Genomic DNA, 21,922 nt, shown 5'->3' on the forward strand with positions numbered 1-21,922 from the left:
TGTGTCTATGCCTCTTTGAAAATGAACTTTATTGGGCCGAGCGCGGTGGCTCACGCCTGTATTCCCAGCACTTTGGGAGGCCGAGGTGGGCGGATCACGAGGTCAGGAGATCAAGACCATCTTGGCCAACATGGTGAAACCCTGTCTCTACTAAAAATACAAAAAAATTAGCTGGGTGTGGTGGCAGGCGCCTGTAGTCCCAGTCACTCAGGAGGCTGAGGCAGGAGAATCACTTCAACTCGGAAGGTGGAAGTTGCAGTGAGCTGAGACCATGCCACTGCACTCCAGCCTGGTGACAGAGTGAGACTCTGTCTCAAGTGAAAAACAAAAACAAACACAAAAACAAAAAAAGAATATGAACTTTATTAAGTGCTCATCTTTTATAAATAACTGAAATGGAATAAACCTGGTACTGAACAATATTTTTAAATTCCTTTTTCATGGGACATGAGGGACTGGTGCCTTCTGACCTACCCCATGTTTGTTTATTGAATTTGGACTTGCAAACCCTAAGATGGGAAAACAAGCCAAACTGGAATATTTCTTTTAAAAAAACTAGGATGGAAGACTCAATTGACTTACATTAATGTTTCTCAGCTAGGGACAATTTTGTCCCCAGATGACACTTGGCTTGTCTGAAGACATTTTTGGTTGTCACAACCTGTGAGGTGCTGCTAGCATTTAGAGGGTTGAGAGTCTCACAGCCATTTGAATTAATGTTCCCCACAAAATAATATATCATTTTTCACTGGCTGCTTTCAATATTTTTTTCTTTGTCTTTAGTTTTCAATTTTATTATGATGTGTGTAGGTATGGACTCCTTTGGGTTCATCTAGTTTGGTTTTGCTGAGCTTCTTGAATGTGTAGGTTTATGTCATTTGCCAAATTTGGGAAATTTTCTTGCAATTATTTTTCAACTAGTTTTAACTTTATGCCCCACACTCTTTCTCCTCTCCTTCAGGACCTCTGATGACACAAATGTTAGACATTTGGGTATCATTCCCAAAGTCCCTGAGGCTCTGTTCATTTTTTAAAAAATATTTTTTCTCTCTGTTGTTCAGACCAGGTAATATCTGTTAAACTACCTTCATATACACTGATTCTTCCCTCTGTTAGCTCCATTCTGATATTGAGTCTATCTAATGAATTTTTTTGTTGTTGTTTTAGTTATAGCATTTTTCAGTTCTCAAATTTCCATTTATACCTTTTTTTTTTTTTTCCTGAAACTTCCTGGCTTTCCATTCATTTCAAGAGTATTCGCCCTTACTTCTTGGAACATTTTTATCGTGGTTGCTTTATTAAAAGTCTTTGTGGCCAGACACAATGGCTCAAGCCTGTAATCCCAGCACTTCAGGAGGCCAAAGTGGGCAGATCACTTGAGCCTAGGAGTTCAAGACCAGCCTGGGCAACATGGTGAAACCCCATCTCCAAAAAAATAACAAAAATTAGCTGGGCATGGTGGTGTACACCTGTAGTCCCAGCTACTTGGGAGGCTGAGGTGGGAGGATCACCTGAGCCTGGAGAGGTCAAGGCTACAGTGAGCCATGATTGAGCCACTGCACTCCAGCCTGGGCAACAGAGTGAGACCCTTCCTTTCTCCCTCCCTCCCACCCTCCCTTCCTCCCTCCCTCCCTTTCTTTCTTTCTCTTTCTCTCTCTCTCTCTCACTCACATACACACACACCCCCCCAAGATCTTTGTTAGATAATTCAAACATCTGTGTCATCTCAGAATTTGATGTTTATCAATTGTTTTACTCATGGAAGTTGAAGTTTACCTGGTTCTTTGTATGCTGAGTAATTTTGGATTGTGTTCTGGATATTCTGAATATTATGAAACTCCTAGTCTTGTTTAAACCATATACAGAATTCTGATAATTTTATTCTATCAGGAAATCAATCTGGTTGGATTCAGAATACAAATTCTGACCAGTATCCTATTGTTAATTGTTTCCAACACCTTTGTAGTGCTATCTGTACCTGTCCTGCAGATGCACCACAAAGTGGCCTCTCTGGAACTCACACAATGCTCCTATTCTATAGTTCAATTCTCAAAGTCTTTGGTAGGTTTCTCTCTAGGATTAGTCCCATTCATGTGTAGCTTAGGGATTCAGCAGTTCATAAAGAACTTTATGGTGTTGCTTTCTCAATCTCTACCCCTTTTGAAATCTCCCCAGTACTTTTTGGTTCCTAGGGCTCCCCTTTTCATTGCTCTAACTGGAAAGTTGGGGCTTTAGTTATTCTAATCTACTAAACACTCCTTATGACTGTGTCCACATCTGAGGCCAAGTGGCAGCAGGACAGACAGAAAATAAAACAACACGTTGTTGCCCCACCCTCTTGGATCACAGCTCCTCTGATCAGGGAGGAAAGTTTCTCTATTTCAGAGTTGTAGGTAGTTGTAGGCCTCTGTTGGTGTCACTGCTGCTGTTGCCATTTTGGGATTGTCTGGTGACTGGGGCATGAGGAAGTAGTGAGAAAAATGAAAAATTTGGGATCATCTTTATTTTCCCTTTTCTGCTTTTTGTGTCACAGCTAACAGCTTCTCCTACAGCCCTCTATGTTTATGTAAGTCCAATGTCTACTTCCAGGTTTCTAGCTGCCTTGCATTTAGGCTGGAGGATACTGAAGGAAAAGAAGTAGAAAACATAATGCCAATTTGATGGAATTTTAAAAATCTGGTCTTCTTCCCCAAACTACCTGCTACTTTTTAATTTTCAGTTTTTAAACTGCTGCAGGTATTCAGTGTTTTTAAAAATGCCTTCAGTGGGAAAGGCATGGTGGAGTATACTTAGTCAATTTACCCAAAACCTATTTTTATCTTTTGATTTCATCTACCTTTTGGGGAGGGCACAGGTCTTTACCTAGTGTATCATTTAACTTTTGCTGTGGAACAAAACATCCAAATTTAGTGGCTTTAAGCAACACTTTACTTAGCTCAGTTTTCTGTGGGCCAGCTGGGAGGTTCTTCTGTTGTGAACTGGCTTGGCTGTGTTCTTTCTTGCATTTGCAATCAGCTGGGGTCAGCTGGCAATTGGATGATCTAAGATGTCCTCAATATATGTGTAATATTTGGCTGGCTGTCACTTAGGAGGCTTCAGTTGCCTTCCATGTAGTCTTGTGCCTCATCTAGCAAGCTAGCTAGGACTTGATAACTTGTTACATGTCCAAAAACATCAAAAGAGGGCAGGCCACAATGTGGAAGCACTTTTCAGGTATCTGCTTGCTTCACATTTACCATTGTCCCATTGACCAAAGCAAGTCATATGGCCAAGCCCAAAGTCACTGTGGGCAAGAAATACTTCAGGGAGTTGATAAAAGGAAAATGCTAACTTTGCACACAATCTACCCAAACTAAGTGTGTATTCAGGAAAGTACACTACATATTTAAGATTGCTCTTCAGTTTCTTTTTAAAATGAATAACAACTTGGTTGTATCTAGAATTTTGGAGTTGTAACTTTCCTTCAATTGTCCTTGCAGGTTTTGCTCCATTGTTTTCTGACATTTAATATTATATATAAGACCTAATCTGTGTTCTTTTTGAAAAGAGGATGATTTTATGGAATGCTGGGTAGAAGTCATGCAAGCTTGAGGCTCGAAAGTACTACGTGTTTGTGTGTGTATGTGTATGTGTGTCTTTTCAGCAAGTTTGTTTGAAAACTCATATTTTATTTTCATATTGTGATGTTTTCTCAAGTGGGGATTCTTTTTCATATCATATTTCTTTTATTTTTAATTCTCGGTCCCTCCAAGGGTTGGTTGAAATCTTTTCTACTTTTTCTCAAACCTTATTTTCCCAGTAGACCATTCTTTCTTCTCCTCTTGCTTATGAGATGTTATCACTTCTAACTTCACAAAGAAACAGGAATAGAGAATCCCGCATCCATAGCAACTCTTCTTTCATCTCCAAATACAGTCTTTTGCCAGAGGCTAATCCCTCTGCCTGTCCTTTGGGTCCCATTACCTGCCCCCTTGGCAGAGTCTTGGATCAATCAATTACACCTGTTCTCTCCTAACATGTCAAGCTTCCCTTTTTGTGGCTCCTTTTCCTCAACATATTATTTTTGGATTTTTTTAGACAGGGTGTCACTCTGATGCCCAGGCCAGACTGCAGTGGTGTATTCATTGCTTACTGTAGCCTTAAATGCCTGGGCTCAAGCAATCCTCCCGCTTCAGGCTCCTAAGTAGTTGGGAGTAGAGGTGCACATCGTCATGGCTGGCTAACTTTTAAATATTTTTTCTTCAGAAATCATGTCTTGCTATGTTGCCCACGCTGGTCTTGAACTCCTGGTTTCAAGTGATCCTCCCGCTTCAGCCTCCCAAAGCACTGGGATTACAGGCATGAGCCACCAGGCCTGGCCCTCCTCCACATTTTAAACTAGTTTGTCCTAACATCCTGTTTTTTTGTTTTTTTTTTACACACACACACACACACACACACACACACACACCCCTACCTTTCTTGACCAATGTTCTTCTTCAAATACTTCCCTTATCTTTCCTCCTCTTCACAGGCAAATTTCTAGACAATACTGTCCACATTTGCTGTCCTAACTTGCTCGCTCAACATCTGCCATTCTGCCCAGACTGCTCTTACAGAGATAACCAATGACCCTTTGCTGCTCAGTTCAGTGGACATCATGGACCTTTGCATATTGACCACTCCCTCCTGGCAGCATTTTCTTCACTTAGCTTTCCGGACACCTCACTGACCTGCGTTTCTTCTCACCTCTCTGGCTGATCCTTCTCAGTCATTTTATAGGATACAGTTCTTCTCATCCTTTAATTCCTAGTTTTGCTGCGAGTTTTTCTTACTCTTCCCTCCTCACCCTATATGTTCTCCCTGGTTTATCTCAGCTACTCCCAAGATTTTAATGACCTGCCAAAGGTGGAAGATTCCCAACTCTCTAGTCTTGATCTCTCTCCTGAAGTTCTTGGTCTGCTTTTGGGGCTTCTCTACCCAGTTATCCATAGGCACACCCAAAAGTAAACACCGTGTTTTCCATAATCCCTTTCCCATCACAGCCTCTGTGTCCTCAGCCTTCTCCTCTCACATGACGCCTATCACCCTGACAACTGCCCAAGCCTGGGTGTCACCTCTGACTGCTCCCTCTACATTTCTCTTCTCTCCCACCCAGCCAATCAATTACCCAGGCCTACATATTCTATCGCCAACACACCACTCAAATCCACCTGCTCCTCTGTTTCTACTGCCACAACCAAGGAAGAGCATCCTCATCTCTCATCTGGATTAGTTCCAAGAGCTGCAAACTGAGACTTTCTGTCTTATTATCTTTCAATCCACTCTCCACACTCCAGGCACACTGAAAATGGATCACGTCACTATCGTGTTTAAACCTGTGAATGGCTTTCCATTGCTCTTAGGATAAATTTGAACTCCTCAATATGGCCTTTAATTTCAACTCCTTATTTCTCCAATCATCTCTCTTGCCATCTGCCCTCTCCCATTCTTTGAGTCACCTACAAAGAACACCTTTTTCCTCCATGAAATCTCTCATGGCATGCGGTTCTTCACACATGCTGTTTCTTCCTGGAAGAGTTTTCTGCTCCTTTACCACCATTTTCCAGCTAACTCTTAATAACTGATTCAAATTGCAGCTTTCCTCATCTCCAAGTCATAAGAAGTAAGGGGCTTCTCCCCTTACTGTACAATTAACATACTGTTCTGTAATTAAGATTGTAATTGTACTTTCCCACTGTAAGATCCAAGGGGCAGGGAGAAGGCCTGTGTTGGTTACTGCTGTATCCCCAACATCTTGACAAATGCCTGAGACAAAGAAAGCTTCAATAAGTACTTATTGAAGAATGAATGAATAAACTATAGCATGTATTTAGAGGAACTATGTATTCTTCTCTGTTTATTCATACTTATTCCTGCAAGTATGTGCATAATTATCTCTCTAAGGAAGTTCATGCTTGCCTGGTATTGTCTTAAGAGTCAAATGGGAGGCTGAGCTTGATTTTGAGTGACAGTTCTTGAGTAACTTTTCTATAGACTGGATTTCCAAATATCTCAAGGAATGATGAAAAAGAATATAAATAATCCTAAGAGCAATTTTCAGTTGGGAGAGTTAGGTGGGAATCTGTGCCATGTGAACCTTCCGGTGAATTTCATGGTGCCTATGGGTGCTTAGAGCAAAGTGTGGTGCTTTTTAATGCCACGGTCCCAGGGCTACCAATCTGTGATAGAACAGAGAGGATGCTCCAGTGATGAGCATCATCAGTCCTCCTAGCTGACCTGTGAAGGTAGGTTACTACTAGGACCCACTCTGATTTCTTTCTCTCAGGAAGTAGGATGTACATTATAGTGTTGCTTAAACATAGCCTTACTAATGCTGGGTCTTGCTGAAATGCCTTGAAACTTCTGTTATGTAAATGCCACTATCTTTGGTTTCTAATGCAGAAGTAAATCTTTATTCATTACTTATTCATTCAATAAATATTTACTGAGCACCTACTCTGTGCCAGTCATTGTTTCAGTGAACAACATGAAGGTCTCTTCCCGTAGGAACTTACACTGGAATTGAGGGGACAGAAAGTCAACAAATAATTAAGTAAATATATAGTATGTCACAAAGGGATAAGTGCTATAAAGAAGAATAAAGCTGGGGAAGGGAGGTGGGGATGTAGACTTTTGTTCTGAGTGTGGTGAGAGTCATTAGAAGATTTGGGCAAAAGAGTGATAGGCTCTGCTTGAAGTCGAAATAATTATTCTAGTTTTTCCTATTTATGTATTCGATTGGTCATTTAACAGATACTTTGGGAATTAAGGTGGTTGGAGCCCATGTGGAATCTGCTGTCATAGTCAGAAGTCCTCTGATTTCATGTCTTCCTATTTTAACCATCTTAAGAGTGCATAATCCAAGTGAAATTTTCAATTGGACCCGGAGAACAGGCAGATTCTCCATTAATAAGCAGCATTTGGGGATGAATTATTTACTGGATAGAGTTTTCCCACTCCTTTACAGCAAACAAACACTGGTATACCTGGACCAAACTTTTCCTTCAGATTTCAGTTTACAAAAAATAACTGTTTTATTGTGTGTTTTATTATACAACATGTTCATTGTGTAAAATCAGAAACTACAGATAAGCAAACAGAAGAAAATAAAAGTAACTTAGAGATATCCATTTAAAACAATTTACCCTTCTAGATTTTAATTTTAGCTAAAAAATAAGTTTTCAAGTATTCCTTGACCACTTATCTCAATGTAATTATGAGTTCAAGTACAGGCAGGCCATTACTTAACCACAGAGACATATTCTAAGGAATGCATCATTAGGCGATTTCATCATTGTGTGAACACCATAGAGTGTACTTACACAAATCCAGATGGTATAGACTACTATATACCTGTTCTATATGGTATAATCTACTGCTCCTAGGCTACAAACCTGTATAGCATGTTATTATACTCAATGACGGTGGTCCCATAAGATTAGAATGGAGCTGCCCTATGCAGGTGTATCATTTTTTATCTTGCATACTGTAATTGTATTGTACCTTTTCTGTGTTTAGATACTCAAATACTTACCATTGTGTTACAGTTGCCTTCAGAATTCAGTACTTCTTCTTGTTATACTAAAGTTAAAGGCAGGCCAATCACACATATCCTGTTGTTACTAAATAATAAAGGCAACAATTAACTCCAAGAACAGCAGCACCAATAATTGCTATTCAGAGAGCATTTATTATGTGCTTGCCATCCTGATAAGCAATTTATAAATACAAATTAAAAATATTTTCTTAAATATTTCAGAAAATTACATCATTGCAAAAAATGATAGTTTAGTTTTGGCTTATTTCTTAAAAAAAAAAAAAAGTTAGTCATAGGGTTGATAAAACCCAAGAGAACCAGCTAGCTGTGTTAGCTTGAACTATTCTTATTTATCCAGGCCCTATCAATAATTAAGCTGCCCCTTGAGGCCACCAGAATACCATTTAATTCTTCTGCAACACTGCACTAAAATGCTTTGGAAAAGTTCTTCTTGTTATATTATTTACTACTGTTATATAAGTATACTAAATTATATGTGTTAGCTTACTGCTAATAAAAGTCAATTAATTTTTCAGCAAATATATGACCTGTTTGTACATGACAACCATGACCATCATTACTCCAGAAAAGAAAACAGTAAGAATTTAATTCAAGACATGAAATTCTAACAAAATTCAAAGGCCACCCTCTGACTTGATAATTCTACTTCAAAAAATGTAGCATAAGAAAAAAAATCATAGATTTAAATGTCTAACAATAGAAAACTAACATGGCCATGCACATAGTAAAGTACTATGTAGTCATGAGGTAGCCTATTTACAGATGTGAGAAATGCTAATAATATTCTATATGAAAAAGGCACCTTTCCAAGCCATATAGAATGAAATCTCACTTCTGTAAAATATATACATATATATTTAAGTATATGTATACACATATAAATAGTGAAAAGATAGAGCCTAAAATTTTAAAGTAGTTAGTGTTAATAATGGGTAATTATTATTTCTTTTTATATTTATAGCGTTTTCTAAATTTCTACAATCTATATATATTTTTATATTCAAAGAGAAATAGGTTCTTTTTTCACATATAGAGACTGGTAGTTTTCAGATGCTTTTAACTTATGGTCCTTTTTTTTTTTAAAAAAAACAAGGTCAGAGCCTTAGAGATCTGTAGTCAAGTGGTATCTTTTATTAACTTCTACTAAAACATGTTTGAATATTAACCTATTTTAAATGGTGTATTTGAAACTACAGCTTTTCTCCTCCATAAACTATCTTTGCTTTTTTTTCATGTTGGGGTATTTAAATAGAATCTGGCTGTCTTTGATCAAAATAAAAAATAAGTATGAATCTTACTAGTAACCTCTCCTTTCTTTCAGATTAAGCCACACAATCAGCAATACCTAAAGTGAGTCAACTGAATTTCTGTGACTCTGACTCTGACAACCTATGGCACTTATGCCAAAGAGGGGTTATTCTCACTGGCTTTGGGCCAGTTGCTGCTGCTTTGAATCCCTCCCTATAACTTGGATGATTGACAAATGTCGTGCCTCTTCCCAGAATATCATTCTTCAGTCTTTTCATAAGAATGACTAGGACAAGAACCATAGTGTCCTATTTCTCAGAAGTTTCTGACCCTATGCATTGGGTGACATCTCTACCACCAAAAAATACCAACAGAGTACATAGGAGCTATGAACTATCTAAGACATACGGGCAAAGACAAGAATACATGCTAGTCAGCCTGATGCTGCAATTTATACTCCTGAGCATTTTGTTTCCTTATCCCTGAAGTGTGGATATAATACCTGTTCACTGGGCAGCTGTGAGGATATGTGAGCTAATTGATGAAAATGTAGAGTACAGTGCTTGGCACATAGCTAAAACTCAGTAAGTGGCAGCTTATAGATATCACTATTGGTGAAGAAACAAGATGAATTATATTGTACATGTATTTATGTAAACCAAGGAAGGATAAAAAATATTAATGATTTTAAAACAATCTTTGGGGAAATGACAGACTTCAAGGTAATTTAAAACCCATAGAGATAACCTAACATATTCAAATGCCACCATTTGATGGTATACCTCCAAACTACATACTTCTATTAACGTTCTTAAAATTGGTAAATAACACCTTGTGATTAGGTGCTTAAATAAAGTGATTATTACAAGCTGGCTGGATAGCCTGTCCTGCAACTGTGACGGATAACATTAATTACATTTTTATGCGTAGCATATGAACTGCACATTTTCTGGCTGCAGAACCAAACCAGATGCAGAGTACTCTGTTTCAGCATGAGTAATGGAAAGAAGGAAGCAAAAGCTCATGACTGCAGAAGGCAGAGCTGGAGAACAGGGCAAGAGGCACATCAGCCCTGGTTCTTTGGGAAACAAGTGAGGGTTGAGAATGAAACAAGCCCTTGTGTAGCAGGAGCCTCCAAATTCTGACCTTCTCTTAAAATAGCTAAGCAGAACTTAAGAGGTTAAAAGCAGAGTACTCTCCTGTCTGTGTTTACATTGTCTACATCTAGTAGAAGGTCTGGAATTAAATAACTCTTTTGTTGAATGAAGAAATCAATTCAGCCTCAAAGGTAAGGCTCTCCATGTGAAATGGCTGTGGGGGATTTGAGAGGCATGGAGTCTCGGCCAGCTTGTGCATTCACTTGGATACTCCCTGATTTCCCACTAAATGTTCAAAGGTGAGGACAAAACTTTTAATTTAGCCACAAACAATGCTGTTGTGAGGGCACTTATCACTGTTTGCTTACAAATATTGTTTGGAACTTCATAATAAGTAGTAAATAAAACTGATTCTCTGGAAGGGTTTTTCACATCATTATGATACTCTCCTTAGAATGAGGACACATTTGATATAATATTTGGTATAATCTCACATTACATAATTATTGTAGGTATATAGAATAAGTGCTTATAATATAGATAGTAATAAAGATATTAGATAAAAGTTACCAGGACTTATTAAGTCCAGACACTAGGCTAAGTGGTTTTCCATATATAACTCATGAATCCTCTAAACGACTATCTGGAGTAGATTACTATATCCACTTTATAGCTGCAGAAACTGAGGCTTATTTACAAATATTCCCAAGTCCACACAGCTCCCAACAGTGGCAAAGCCAGGATTCATACCCAGAATATCTGATTTCAGAACCTAAAAGCTGAATCACTATTATTTTGACCAATAGGCTTCATTTAGAATTTTAAAGGCATAAATCTAAAATAATCAGTATTTGAATCGTTGAATATTGTTATTTTTTAAATGCTTCACTTTTTTTTTTTTTAACCTGTTGAAAACTTTTGAGTTTAGGCAACTATGTCTATAACTGGTTCTGATGTAATTAAGATTTAAGTCTTGAAGCTGTTCCCTATAACTCTGCATGGAATTATTTCTACAAGTGTCTTCTTGATTATTATATCCATTTAGACAGAAAAAAATTTCTGAAATTACCTGCTCCAAACTCCTTATCAGACAGAATAATTTGGGTAAATGATTTTTTGTCATTGACTAAACTGTATAAGATATGGCTGTTTAAGAGGCCAAAACTATCAGGCACACAGCATTTATTTGGATCTCCATACAGACATGGGGATATTATTGAAACATGAGGAAGTCTCAAAATCTTCTCCCCAAGGAAAACAAGCATTATGCTCACTAATGACTCCACAGCAGTTCTAAAGACTGCTTCAGATTCACACTAATAATTTCTTTCCATTTTGATAGAAAATAGGCTTCTGACCTAGAACCATAACAATGGAAGAAGAGCTAGAAAAGAGGAAGATCGGTGATTAAAACCCATTTATGCCTAGTGTTCCACTAGTGGAATGCTAAGCATGTGGGAGTAATTTGTATCTTGCTGGTCAAGGTAATTGCCAAGTTCTAATTGTAAAAATTAAAAAAATTGCAACCTCAGGCATAAATGGGTACAAAAAAAAAAAGGCAGGAAAGACTTTCTAATCTAAAGGGACCTGGAATTCTTTGGACTTGGTAGATATAGATTCTGGCTTCCTATTCTTTCAGATGACAAATGTGTCCTAGGGGTTGATCTTACTCCTCTGTAAACTCTGATTTCTCCCTGTGTCCTTTGCCTCTCTTGTTCTTTCCTCTTCCAGCAATAACACAGATGGGAAGGTAAGGTCTGTAGTCTGCTGTGTTTGCTCGAGGAAGGCAGAACTTCACACCTGTAATTGTAATGACTTGTTACCCTTCCAGGTGGTCAGCAATGGTTAGGAATGAGAAAGCTGATCAGGAAGCATAGAGCATTCCCCCTACTAAATGCCAAAGTAACCAGGAATCCACTGTAAATAGGCAGTTTCCAAGGATGAAATTCTTTGAGAACCAGAAAATCTGGATAAGAAGAGAACTCCTGGTAGCAAGCAAGCAGACATATGTTTTTGTCTGTCTCTCTCTCTGCAGGTGTGTGTGTGTGTGTGTGTGTGTGTGTGTGTGTGTGTGTATTTACTGTGCATTCTCCAGGCCATTCCTCAAGAGCCAGCAACTCATTCCTCCAACTACTGGGAATACTGGCTGCTAGCTGTTGAAACTCAGAGCTGATCCCTCTCTGGGAATTACCCTCCACCAAAGGGAGCTGCCTCACTCCAAGATTACTTAATCCCTCCCCAAAACAAAGGCCAAGTCTCCTTGCCTGGATATGAGATCACTCCAAATGCCATGCCAGCCCCAGAGCACTCACAGATGCAGCCTCTCCTTCTGCCCAATTTTGCCTCTCTTGCTTCCTCAAGAATGGAGAGCCTGCTCTTGAATCTCTGGAATGATCTCCCAAGATCACAAAGCAAGTATGCAGAAGGGCTGGGATTTAAATCCAAATCTGTTTGACTCTTAGCCCTAGGTTTCTATCAACTTTATCAAGCCCTTGACTTTGACTTACAAAATACACATCCTCACATTTTAGCAAGACATACAAAGTCCCTTCTTACATGACCATTCTTTCTAGCTTCACATCCCATCACCCACTCCCATACAATCCCTGGTCCAATCATATCAAACTCTTTCCTTTCCCTGAACATGCTCATGCTCTCCTTTCCTGGAATAGCTCATTGTCCTTCTGTTAGATGAATGCCTCCTTCTCCTACAAGTCTCACTTCAAGTGTTCCCCTTTCTGTGAACAATTTCCTCATCCCCTAGGTAGAGTTAAGATCTCCAGCCTTCCAGTTCCATTTAGCGTAGTAACTGTTAATTACTGTAATGAGCTCCTTGCAGGCAGGGACATGTCTTTTAGCTCTGCTCCCCTAGCCAGGCATTTTAAAGATGCTTTGTTGAATGGATAAATAAATGAACTCAGTAGAGGTACTGGTCCTAGAGGCCCTGTCTGAATAAGAAGCATTATATAGTGCCATACAAATTTGGATAAATTGTGACCTCCTTGAGCACCAGGACTAGATTTTCTTCATCTTTGTAGCCTTTTCAGCACCTGTCATCGTAGTCTCCTGCCCATAGGAGATGCTCAGAAAAACCTGCTGAACCAAATGAGGTCTCTGCATAAAGAGCTCATATACAAGAAAATTACTGCACTTTCACGGCTCTGTCTAAATTATTTTTTTAAAACTCTACTATTTAAGACGCATAGGATATTTCTTTATCTCTTCTTAAATTGTATGCTCCTTAGTTTCAATTTTTAAAGTTTCTCCTTTGTTTGAAATTTGTTTTTCTATTTAATGGAGCATAAGGTGACTTAGAGCTTGCTAAATTCCCTTTCTAGGTCAGAAATCAAATCTAATGTGGATACATCAAACATGACTAAGAAATTTTCCAGCTGGCCTGCTTAACACTATGTCTTTGTTTTAAGGAGCCTCTTTGAAACATAAATATGTCATTAATCTACAGAGAGGTTTTTATCCCCCCTACTTTCTGAAACTAATAATTACTCACTGAATAGAGGTACAGGTATAGGTACAGGCATCAACATTCCTAATACAAAGCTGAGAGAGTGGGGGAAAACTCTCATCTTACAAGCATAAAAAATGAACGCTAGTGGTACTGGGCAAGTAGCTGCATTCTCTGCACAGGAAATGGTCCCATTTTATTATTTGTGCTCAGCAAAAATGTCCACACAACAAAAAAATTGCTGAGAGTTGGCTGAGATTAGTAACAACGATTAGAAAACTTCAAAGCCCAGTTCTTGTTTTTTAATGGATTTGGGAAGGAGGAAGCTCGCTGGTGTGTAAGGGATGGAATTTTCTGTGCCCTGTGAAATTTTCTTCATGTCGCTCTCTCACAGCCTCTGCTGCTGGTCTGGTGAACTAAGAAAGACTGTGCTAACATCTTCTCAAGAGAGTAGCACATGTAATAATCTTGTTCTTCACAAGTTTCTCATCATGTGTGAGCCCCAAACAAAGAATTCAAGGCATTTACCCTCTGGTCTGATTTTTCATGAGTACAGGTAGTCCGTTCCTGGGCAGAGGTACAATTTGCAGGAACATCTTATGTCAAAATTTTTGCTCACATTGTGTAGCTCATAGATTCACTGACTTATAACTCTATAAGTATGCCTTATACCTAACTTTTTTATTCTGTATTTTAAAAGATTAATTCATCTAATTTTTAACTCTTTTTTTTGTTTGTTTGAGTCGGAGTCTCACTCTGTCGCCCAGGCTGGAGTGCAGTGGCACGATCTTGGCTCACTGCAACCTCCGCCTCCTGGGTTCAAGCGATTCTCCTGCCTCAGCCTCCCAAGTAGCTGGGACTACAGGCAAGCGCCACCACGCCCAGCTAATTTCTGTGTTTTTAGTAGAGACAGGGTTTCACTATGTTGGCCAGGATGGTCTCGATCTCTTGGCCTCGTGATCCTCCCGCCTCAGCCTCCCAAAGTGCTGGGATTACAGGCATGAGCTACCACGCCCGGCCTAATTTTTAACTCTTTATTCCGTGTCTTTAAAACATCCATTCATCTAATTTTTAACCGTTTATTCTGTGTCTCTAAAGGATTCATTCATTCACCTAATTTTTCAGATACCGTTCTCAGTCCTGGTTATAGACAAGGCAGTTATTGGAAAGCACACTATGGCAGGATTTATGGAGTGTACCTTTTTAAACATCCTGGTAGAATCCTCACTTATCTGCATGAACCGCATAATCACATTGTTCAGATAGATGTCACTCAAGGTTGCATGGTCTTTGCTTTCTCTCCTTACTTGGTTCAGGAGCAAATACCAGCAGTTCACTGGAGACAACAGGTTCTGGTCTTTCCTAAGAAGTGAAGAAACACAGAATTACCACCCATTTCAAAGTTGCCCCAATCAGATGAGTGAAGTCACCAAGGCAAACTAAAGAACCACAACAGATGGATACTGTGCTGTGCATCCTGCTCTGAGCATTTCTTAGACCAGGAGGACACTTATCAGCCAGCAGAACAGGCTTCCAGCCTGTGGACGGCATAGAGCCAGCAATTGTCCAGGTTTGGAAGGAAAAACTTGGACCATGAACACTGGTGAAATCCATATTCCTGACAAGGACCATGGGACCCTAATATACACAGTGCTTAGGCAGGCCCTCAGCTTTAAACGCTCCATTGAAGAAAGCAATTTATGTTTACATAAAAATCTACTGACTACTGTCTCAGACAGACTGTGGTTTTGCCACGGCTTACAAAGTCTGCTTTGAATGTTCAGTATGTTGCTGGAAAAGAAATTTGGCTAGTTATGCATTCCATGGAACATAAATTTGAGGGTTATTTATTAATCCCCTGATACATAACCTCCAGTCTCCCAAAAACTATTCCTGGGAATCAGAACTTTATTGCATTGTCTCAAGGCTCATGAAGAGAACCATGAAGTTTGCTGGCTTATGACTTGTCACATGTCCTGTTGAAACCCATTATACTGTTTCAGACTCATAACTGCTCCTTGTTTTATTCTATAAAATAAAGCTAAAAGTTAATCTAAACAGCAAAAGAAAACTGTTTAAAAATCTTAAAGAATAACTCAACAAAAACAGTGAGCAACTGGGATGATACAGCTTAAGAAAAATTACTTTTTAAAAAATTTTTGCGGCTGGGCGTGGTGGCTCACGCCTATAATCCTAACATTTTGGGAGGCCGAGGCGGGTGGATTGCCTGAGATTGGGAGTTTGAGACAGCCTGGGCAACATGGCGAAACCCCGCCTCTAGTAAAAACACAAAAATTAGCCGGGCATGGTGATGGGCACGTGTAATCTCAGCTACTTGGGAGGCTGAGGCACAAGAATTGCTCAAACCTAGGAGGTAGAGGTTGCAGCGAGCCGAGATTGTGCCACTGCACTCCAGCCTGGGCGACAGGGCGAGACTCTGTCTCAAAAACAAAGAAAAGAAATTTTTTTGTTTGTTTTTTCTTTAAAAAGTAACTGTAAAATGGCAAAATAGCAGAGAATCCTTATGCTAATGCAGGAACAAAAGCACCCTTTAATCAGACATGTTATCCTCCTATTATTTATGATCATGTATGACTCTGAATATTAATTAAGTTAGGAAAGAAATGATGAAGTTGGGCCTCTGCCATTACGTCTCTCAGATTCAGGATTTAATACTGCATTAAGTCAATGCCCTCTCTAGAAGAAAATGAAAGTAGACAATGGAAGCAGGAATGGGCATAGGGAAAGAAGGCCTGATTTAGGCTCCTAGCACTTGGCACCCGTGAGGGCAGCCTCCCATTCTCCCCATTGGCACACTGAAGAATTATACCCTCTACCCTGAGGTCTCCCTTTTTTCTTAACACCATCAGGCAAAGAGCAGTGGTTCTATAACAGGTAATTGGAGCTTTTCTATTTAGAGTTCCTATCTACCCAGCCCTATATAACAAGGTAAATGTTACCTTATTTCTATTAACCTTCATGTAGATCTTCTTTGCTGAAGTAACCCACAAATTCTTTCAGAACATTTCATGCTTCAACATATCCTCAGGGCCTTGCCCCACAGTAAACATTAAATAAGTGTTATTTCACTCATTGCATAAATAATTATTATTGCCTTAGTAATAATAGCAGTAGTAGTAATATTGAAAATAATAATAGCTATCATTTAATGAGCACTTACTGTGAAAAGTAATATCCATGTCAAGCTCATGGCCTCTGGAGCTGCACTGTCTAGGTTCACATGCAGGACTACCCATTACTAGCTATGAGATCTTGGGCAAATGATCTTAACTGCTCTGTGCCTCAGTTACTTTGTAGAATGGGTAAAATAACAGTGCTTATAAGATTGTTCATGAGAATCACTGGAGTTAACATATATTTTAAAATGCTTATAATAATGCCTTGTATACATGGTAAGTGCTATATAAAGTCAGCTGTTTTATCCACGGGCTGGTATAAAGATTTTACAGACATCAACTCTACTTAATCCTTATTACTACCATTTGAGGCAGAGATTCTTTGTATCTTCTTTTTATTTATTTTTATTTTTTTAGATGGAGTTTTGCTCTTGTTGCCTAGGCTGGGCTGCAATGGCGTGATCTTGACTCACTGCAACCTTTTCCTCCGGGGTTCAAGCGATTCTCCTGGCTCAGCCTCCCAAGTAGCTGGGATTACAGGTGCCTGCCACGATGCCCAGCTAATTTTTGTATTTTTAGTAGAGACAGGTTTCACTATGTTGGTCAGGCTGGTCTTGAACTCCTGACCTCAGGTTATCCACCCATCTCAGCCTCCCAAAGTGCTGGGATTACAGGTGTGAGCCACCGCACCCGACCCTTTGTATCTTTTCTATCAGTGAAAGAATGGAAGCTTAGCAAGGCATACTGATTTGATAAAGACCAAAGCTAGTGTCTGAGAGAGTCTTTTTTTAGTCCAGGGAAGCTGAACAAAGCCTTGGTCTTTCCACTATGCAGTGGCATCTTTAGGCCAAAGAATGTTCTACACAATAAGTGTCCCAAAACTGAGTAAGAACCAGACTCCAGAATATAGCTTAAATGATTGGTAATGATATCATGCTAAAGACATAACATGTGTTTGGTTAAAAGGAGAAGGAATATCAAGTGCATATCCTGGGCTGGTTATCAATCGTATCAAAGACTTTATCATGTTTCTCACTTAAGGGTCATAAAACCTCATTTTACAAGTTAGGACACCAAGGCTCAGAGAGGTTAAGTAACTTAACCAAAGTCACAAAGTGGAGCCAATATTCAAACCCAAGTCTGGCTGACTTTTTTCCCAATCCTGTTTTATCCTTTTCAGAGACATATTCATCTTATCTTCAGTCCCATATTCAATAATAAACTTACTCAAGTTAAAGAAAATTTCAAACTGCTTACCTTTTAAAGAAAACTATCAAATAAACCAGGAGAAACAAAAACGTGTCCATCCACCATGGGGCCAGATAAGGTACATGGACCCATCCATATTTTCCCTTCACAGCCACCAATTACCAAATGCAAAACACAGAAGATACTAAAAAATATTTACTGAATGGGCTGTGCACGGTGGCTCACACCTGTCATCCCTGTACTTTGGGAGGCTGAGGCAGGCGGATCACTTGAGGTCAGGAGTTCAAGACCAGCCTAGCCAGCATGGCAAAACCCTGTCTCTAGTAAAAATACAAAAATTAGCCAGGCGTGGTGGTGGGCACCTGTAATCCTGCTACTCGGGAGACTGAGGCAGAAGAATTGCTTGAACACGGGAGGAGGAGGTTGCAGTGAGCCGAGATTGCACCACTGCACTCCAGCCTGGGCGACAGAGCAAAACTCCATCTCAAAAAAAAAAAAAATTACTGAATAGATGAATGGGCTGTCTTCTTAATTACAACTGCTTTTTAAAAGCAACAGTTAAGTTACTATGTGAATATAGTACTGGCTCCAGCCTCTGCTTCCCAGCCCCGCTCTCTGTTAAATACATATAACATTTGTTCACCCTGGGGATCATCATTAAGATTTATTTTTATGCTGGACCAACAGTAAAGGTTAAAGTTGAGAGATTGTGTGTGTCGGGGGGGAGAGAGAGAAAGAGAGAGAAGAGAGAAAGGGAGAGGAAGAAAAAAGAGAAGAGAGGAGAGAGAGAGTGAAAGGGAGAGGAAGAAAAAAGAGAAGAGACAGAGAGGAGAGGAGAGAAGAGAAAGGAAGAGAACAGAGAGGTATTTCTTATCCAGAATAGTTTTGTGTTTGCTTCTGCACAAGTAGCCCAGGGATAGTTCCCATCCCATTTTTTTATGCAGGGTCCAAGGTCATGGAGAGGTGTGAAATGAATGGAACTGCAAAGCCAATGGTGACAGAAAGGCATGCTTCTCCACAGCCCCTTCCAAACAGGAGCCCAGGCTGAGCAGCCAGGTCTTCTTGTTGTGCCCTGTGAAGGTGGGTAGAGGGTTTTCTGTTTAACCATTTCACTGAGATAGTAGCTCTTCTGGTTCTGGGATGCAATGCAATGGGGTTGGTGGGGAGGAAGCTCTCAGTTCCAAGTCTTTACTTGGCACAGACCTTATCTTCTCTCCCCCAAGTGAAATTAAAGGGTGGATACAACTGCCACTTAGGTTTTTAGTTCCCTCTTCTTTTTTTTGGCCCCTAGAAATTTATATGTAAAAGGATGTCCATTATATGTTAACCAGCATTTCTGAGAGTTTTCAGATAGACATGTTTTTCAGATGATCTGGCCTGCTGTATTTACAGAAATGAAAACCTGCACTGTCTTTTTACTATCTCCAAAACAGGTCAACTTCTCTCTACCTGCAGTGTTCCTTCTCATGCCCTCAGGAAAAGGTCCCAACTGGCCAGGAAGATCCCCAGGTCCCCATGACCTCTGATTCACACCTGTAGCCATGCAGCTCATCGCCTCCCTACTCACTCCCACTGGACTACTTCTGTTCTGCAAACCTGCTGTACATCCCTTAGCCAGGCGTGGTACATTCCCTGCCGGCCCCTTGCCCATGATGTTTCCCTTGCCTGGAATATCCTCCTCTTCTCTCCTTTATTGACCAACTAGTCCTTCAGGTCTTTGCTTAGACGCCACTTCTTTCAGGACCTTCCCTTCCCCACCTCCAATGCAGAACAGATATCAGTTGGGTCTGTCCAGGGTCTCCCCCGCCTTCCCCTGTTGGAGCACTTGAATATTTCACTGGAGTTGTCTGCTTACTTGTCTTTCTCTGTCCTGAGACCTTTTTTTTTTTTTTTTTTTTTTGAGATGGACTCTCACTCTATTGCCCAGCCTGGAGTGCAGTGTTGCAATCTCAGCTCACTGCAACCTCCGCCACCCAGGTTCAAGCTATTCTCCTGCCTCAGCCTCCCAAGTGGCTGGCATTACAGGTGCATGCCACCACACCCGGCTAATTTTTGTATTTTTAGTAGAGACGGTGTTTCACCATATTGGTCAGGCTGGTCTTGAACTCCTGACCTCAGGTGATCCACCTGCCTTGGCCTCCCAAAGTGCTGGGATTACAGGTATGAGCCACCCCACCTGGCCCTGTCCCCAGGATTTAAATCATACAGTAACTTTCATTAGCAGAACATCTTATGTGTGTTTTTTAAAGCAAATAAATCATAATTAAACTTACTTTATGCTCATTCATAGCATTTTCCTTAAAACTTTTGTTTTAAATCAGTGTCAATTACAATGACCATAAACATGATGGGCAGGAAGGGGGGCACAAAATTCAAGCAATTCTTACTGCTTACTTTCATATAAATTCACTATAGAAAATTTGAGGTCTTTGCTTGAACAAAAACCTATTTTAAATCTGTCCTACCTATAGCAGATATCAACTCCCGGGTGTCTATAATCAAGAATTTTACAAACATATACCTTCTCTTCTGGCATATAAAGCTATCCATAAATATATATGTATTGGAAAGACAAAACTGTCAACAGATTACACTAGTTTAAAATGATAAACTGATGCCCATAAATTACAAATGTAGAGGGCTGCTTTTATTTATGAGAATATGCTCTACAACCACTACTCAGACAAAAACAGAAAAATAAAAAATCCACAAAGGTGGCAAAGGCAGTATGGATATCACCCTTGGAAAGGTGAATTAGATTCAAATCTCTTACTTGTATTGTTGATGATCCTTAGTGCTTCTTGTTTTTGCCATGAACCTTTCTGCTAACTTCTCTAGATTCCGGGAATATTCCGTCTCAATTTCAGCTTTTTTTCGGAAGAAATCTTGCAGATCCTGGAGAAGCTGAACTCGCATCTCCGTTTGCTGCTCCAGGCATTTTTGTTGTTCTACCAGTTGAGCTCGAATTTCTAAGGAGAGAAGAGAAGCCAATGGATGGTTACATTAAAATTAATGAGGTATGCTGGTATGTGCAAGATATAAGTCACGAAATATATATAAAAAATATATATATATATTAAATGTATTTATTTATTTATTTTTGAGATAGAGGTCTCGCTCTGTTGCCCAGGCTGGAGTGCAGTGGCGCAATCTCGGTTCACTGTAACCTCTGCGTCCCGGGTTCAAGTGATTCTCCTGCCTCAGCCTCCTGAGTAGCTGAGACTACAGGCATGCACCACCAGGTAATCCACCCGCCTTGGCCTCCCAAAATGTTGGGATTACAGGCGTGAGTCACTGTGTCTGGCTATGACTCCTATTATTTATTTAGCTCTGTATTGGACCTTTGTTAGAATACTGTGTCCAGGTTGATTCTTAAAATAAGTTATCTGCTGACCCTTTAAAAGAACAAGAGGAGCCTCAGGAAAGAATGTAATAAATTAGAATAAATATATGGGTTACATTTGTAATGCCACAAACACACAAACAGCCATGAGGGGAAAGAATGAAAGCCTTTCAGATAACAATTCGTAACATCTTTGGGTAGCTGGAAACACTGCAATTTTTTCAACAGCACTCTACCTCAGCTATCCCTTTTGAGTTTGAATGGCAAAGAAATAAGCATCATTTCTTCCAGGCTCTGAACCATTACACATTTGCCATTTGGCACATACAGAGACTGACATCTGGTAATTTTTATTTAGTGCATAATTTCTAGTTTGTAAAACACATAGCTTCAGGGCTTATAGGGATGCTGTGCCTAAAAATAACTTCTTTCCATAGCCAAATAATCCATTCATAACAGTGCAGTCCTCAGATTCCAGTATATTATTCTGTTCACAACAAAAAGGCCTCTTCAGCTGGCCTTCACCTTTTACGCATTGCTCAAAATAATACCCTTATTGACACATTTAATCCTCAAAGAATCCTCTGATAATTTTAATACATTAGGAACATGAAAGGTGGTCATTCAGTGATTCAGCAAAATCTCAAAAGCAAAAATGTGGCATGCAAAAATATGTGTAAACGACTGTAACAAAGAAACATGTGTGTTTTGGAAAATGAGATACAGTAACTAATAACTACCGACTTGTTTTTGTTCTAAGACCTAAGGCTAAGCTCCAAAGACAAGAACATCATGCTGGAAAACTTCTTCATTTCATCTTTCCCAGTGTCCGTGCATTTCCCAAAA

At 39.7% G+C, this 21,922-nt stretch overlaps 1 protein-coding gene across 5 annotated transcripts in view; it reads right to left on the minus strand.

Annotated features, from left to right (window-relative positions):
- The window catches only part of SRGAP1 (SLIT-ROBO Rho GTPase activating protein 1), a 303,946-nt gene that overhangs the window by 140,381 nt on the left and 141,643 nt on the right, over window positions 1-21,922 (minus strand). For all 5 annotated transcript variants that reach the window (XR_010148280.1, XM_016923110.4, XM_016923108.4 and 2 more), the window contains 2 exons: window positions 20,507-20,702; window positions 14,587-14,749 (listed from right to left, as the gene is read on the minus strand). Coding sequence is in view for 4 of the 5 variants with exons in the window: in XM_016923110.4 (XP_016778599.3) it covers window positions 14,587-14,749; window positions 20,507-20,702 (359 nt within the window). In the remaining variant the exon portion in view is untranslated. The remainder of the gene's footprint in view (window positions 1-14,586; window positions 14,750-20,506; window positions 20,703-21,922) is intronic.

This window comes from Pan troglodytes, chromosome 10, assembly GCF_028858775.2.
Source record: "Pan troglodytes isolate AG18354 chromosome 10, NHGRI_mPanTro3-v2.0_pri, whole genome shotgun sequence".
Taxonomy (NCBI): Eukaryota; Metazoa; Chordata; class Mammalia; order Primates; family Hominidae; genus Pan; species Pan troglodytes.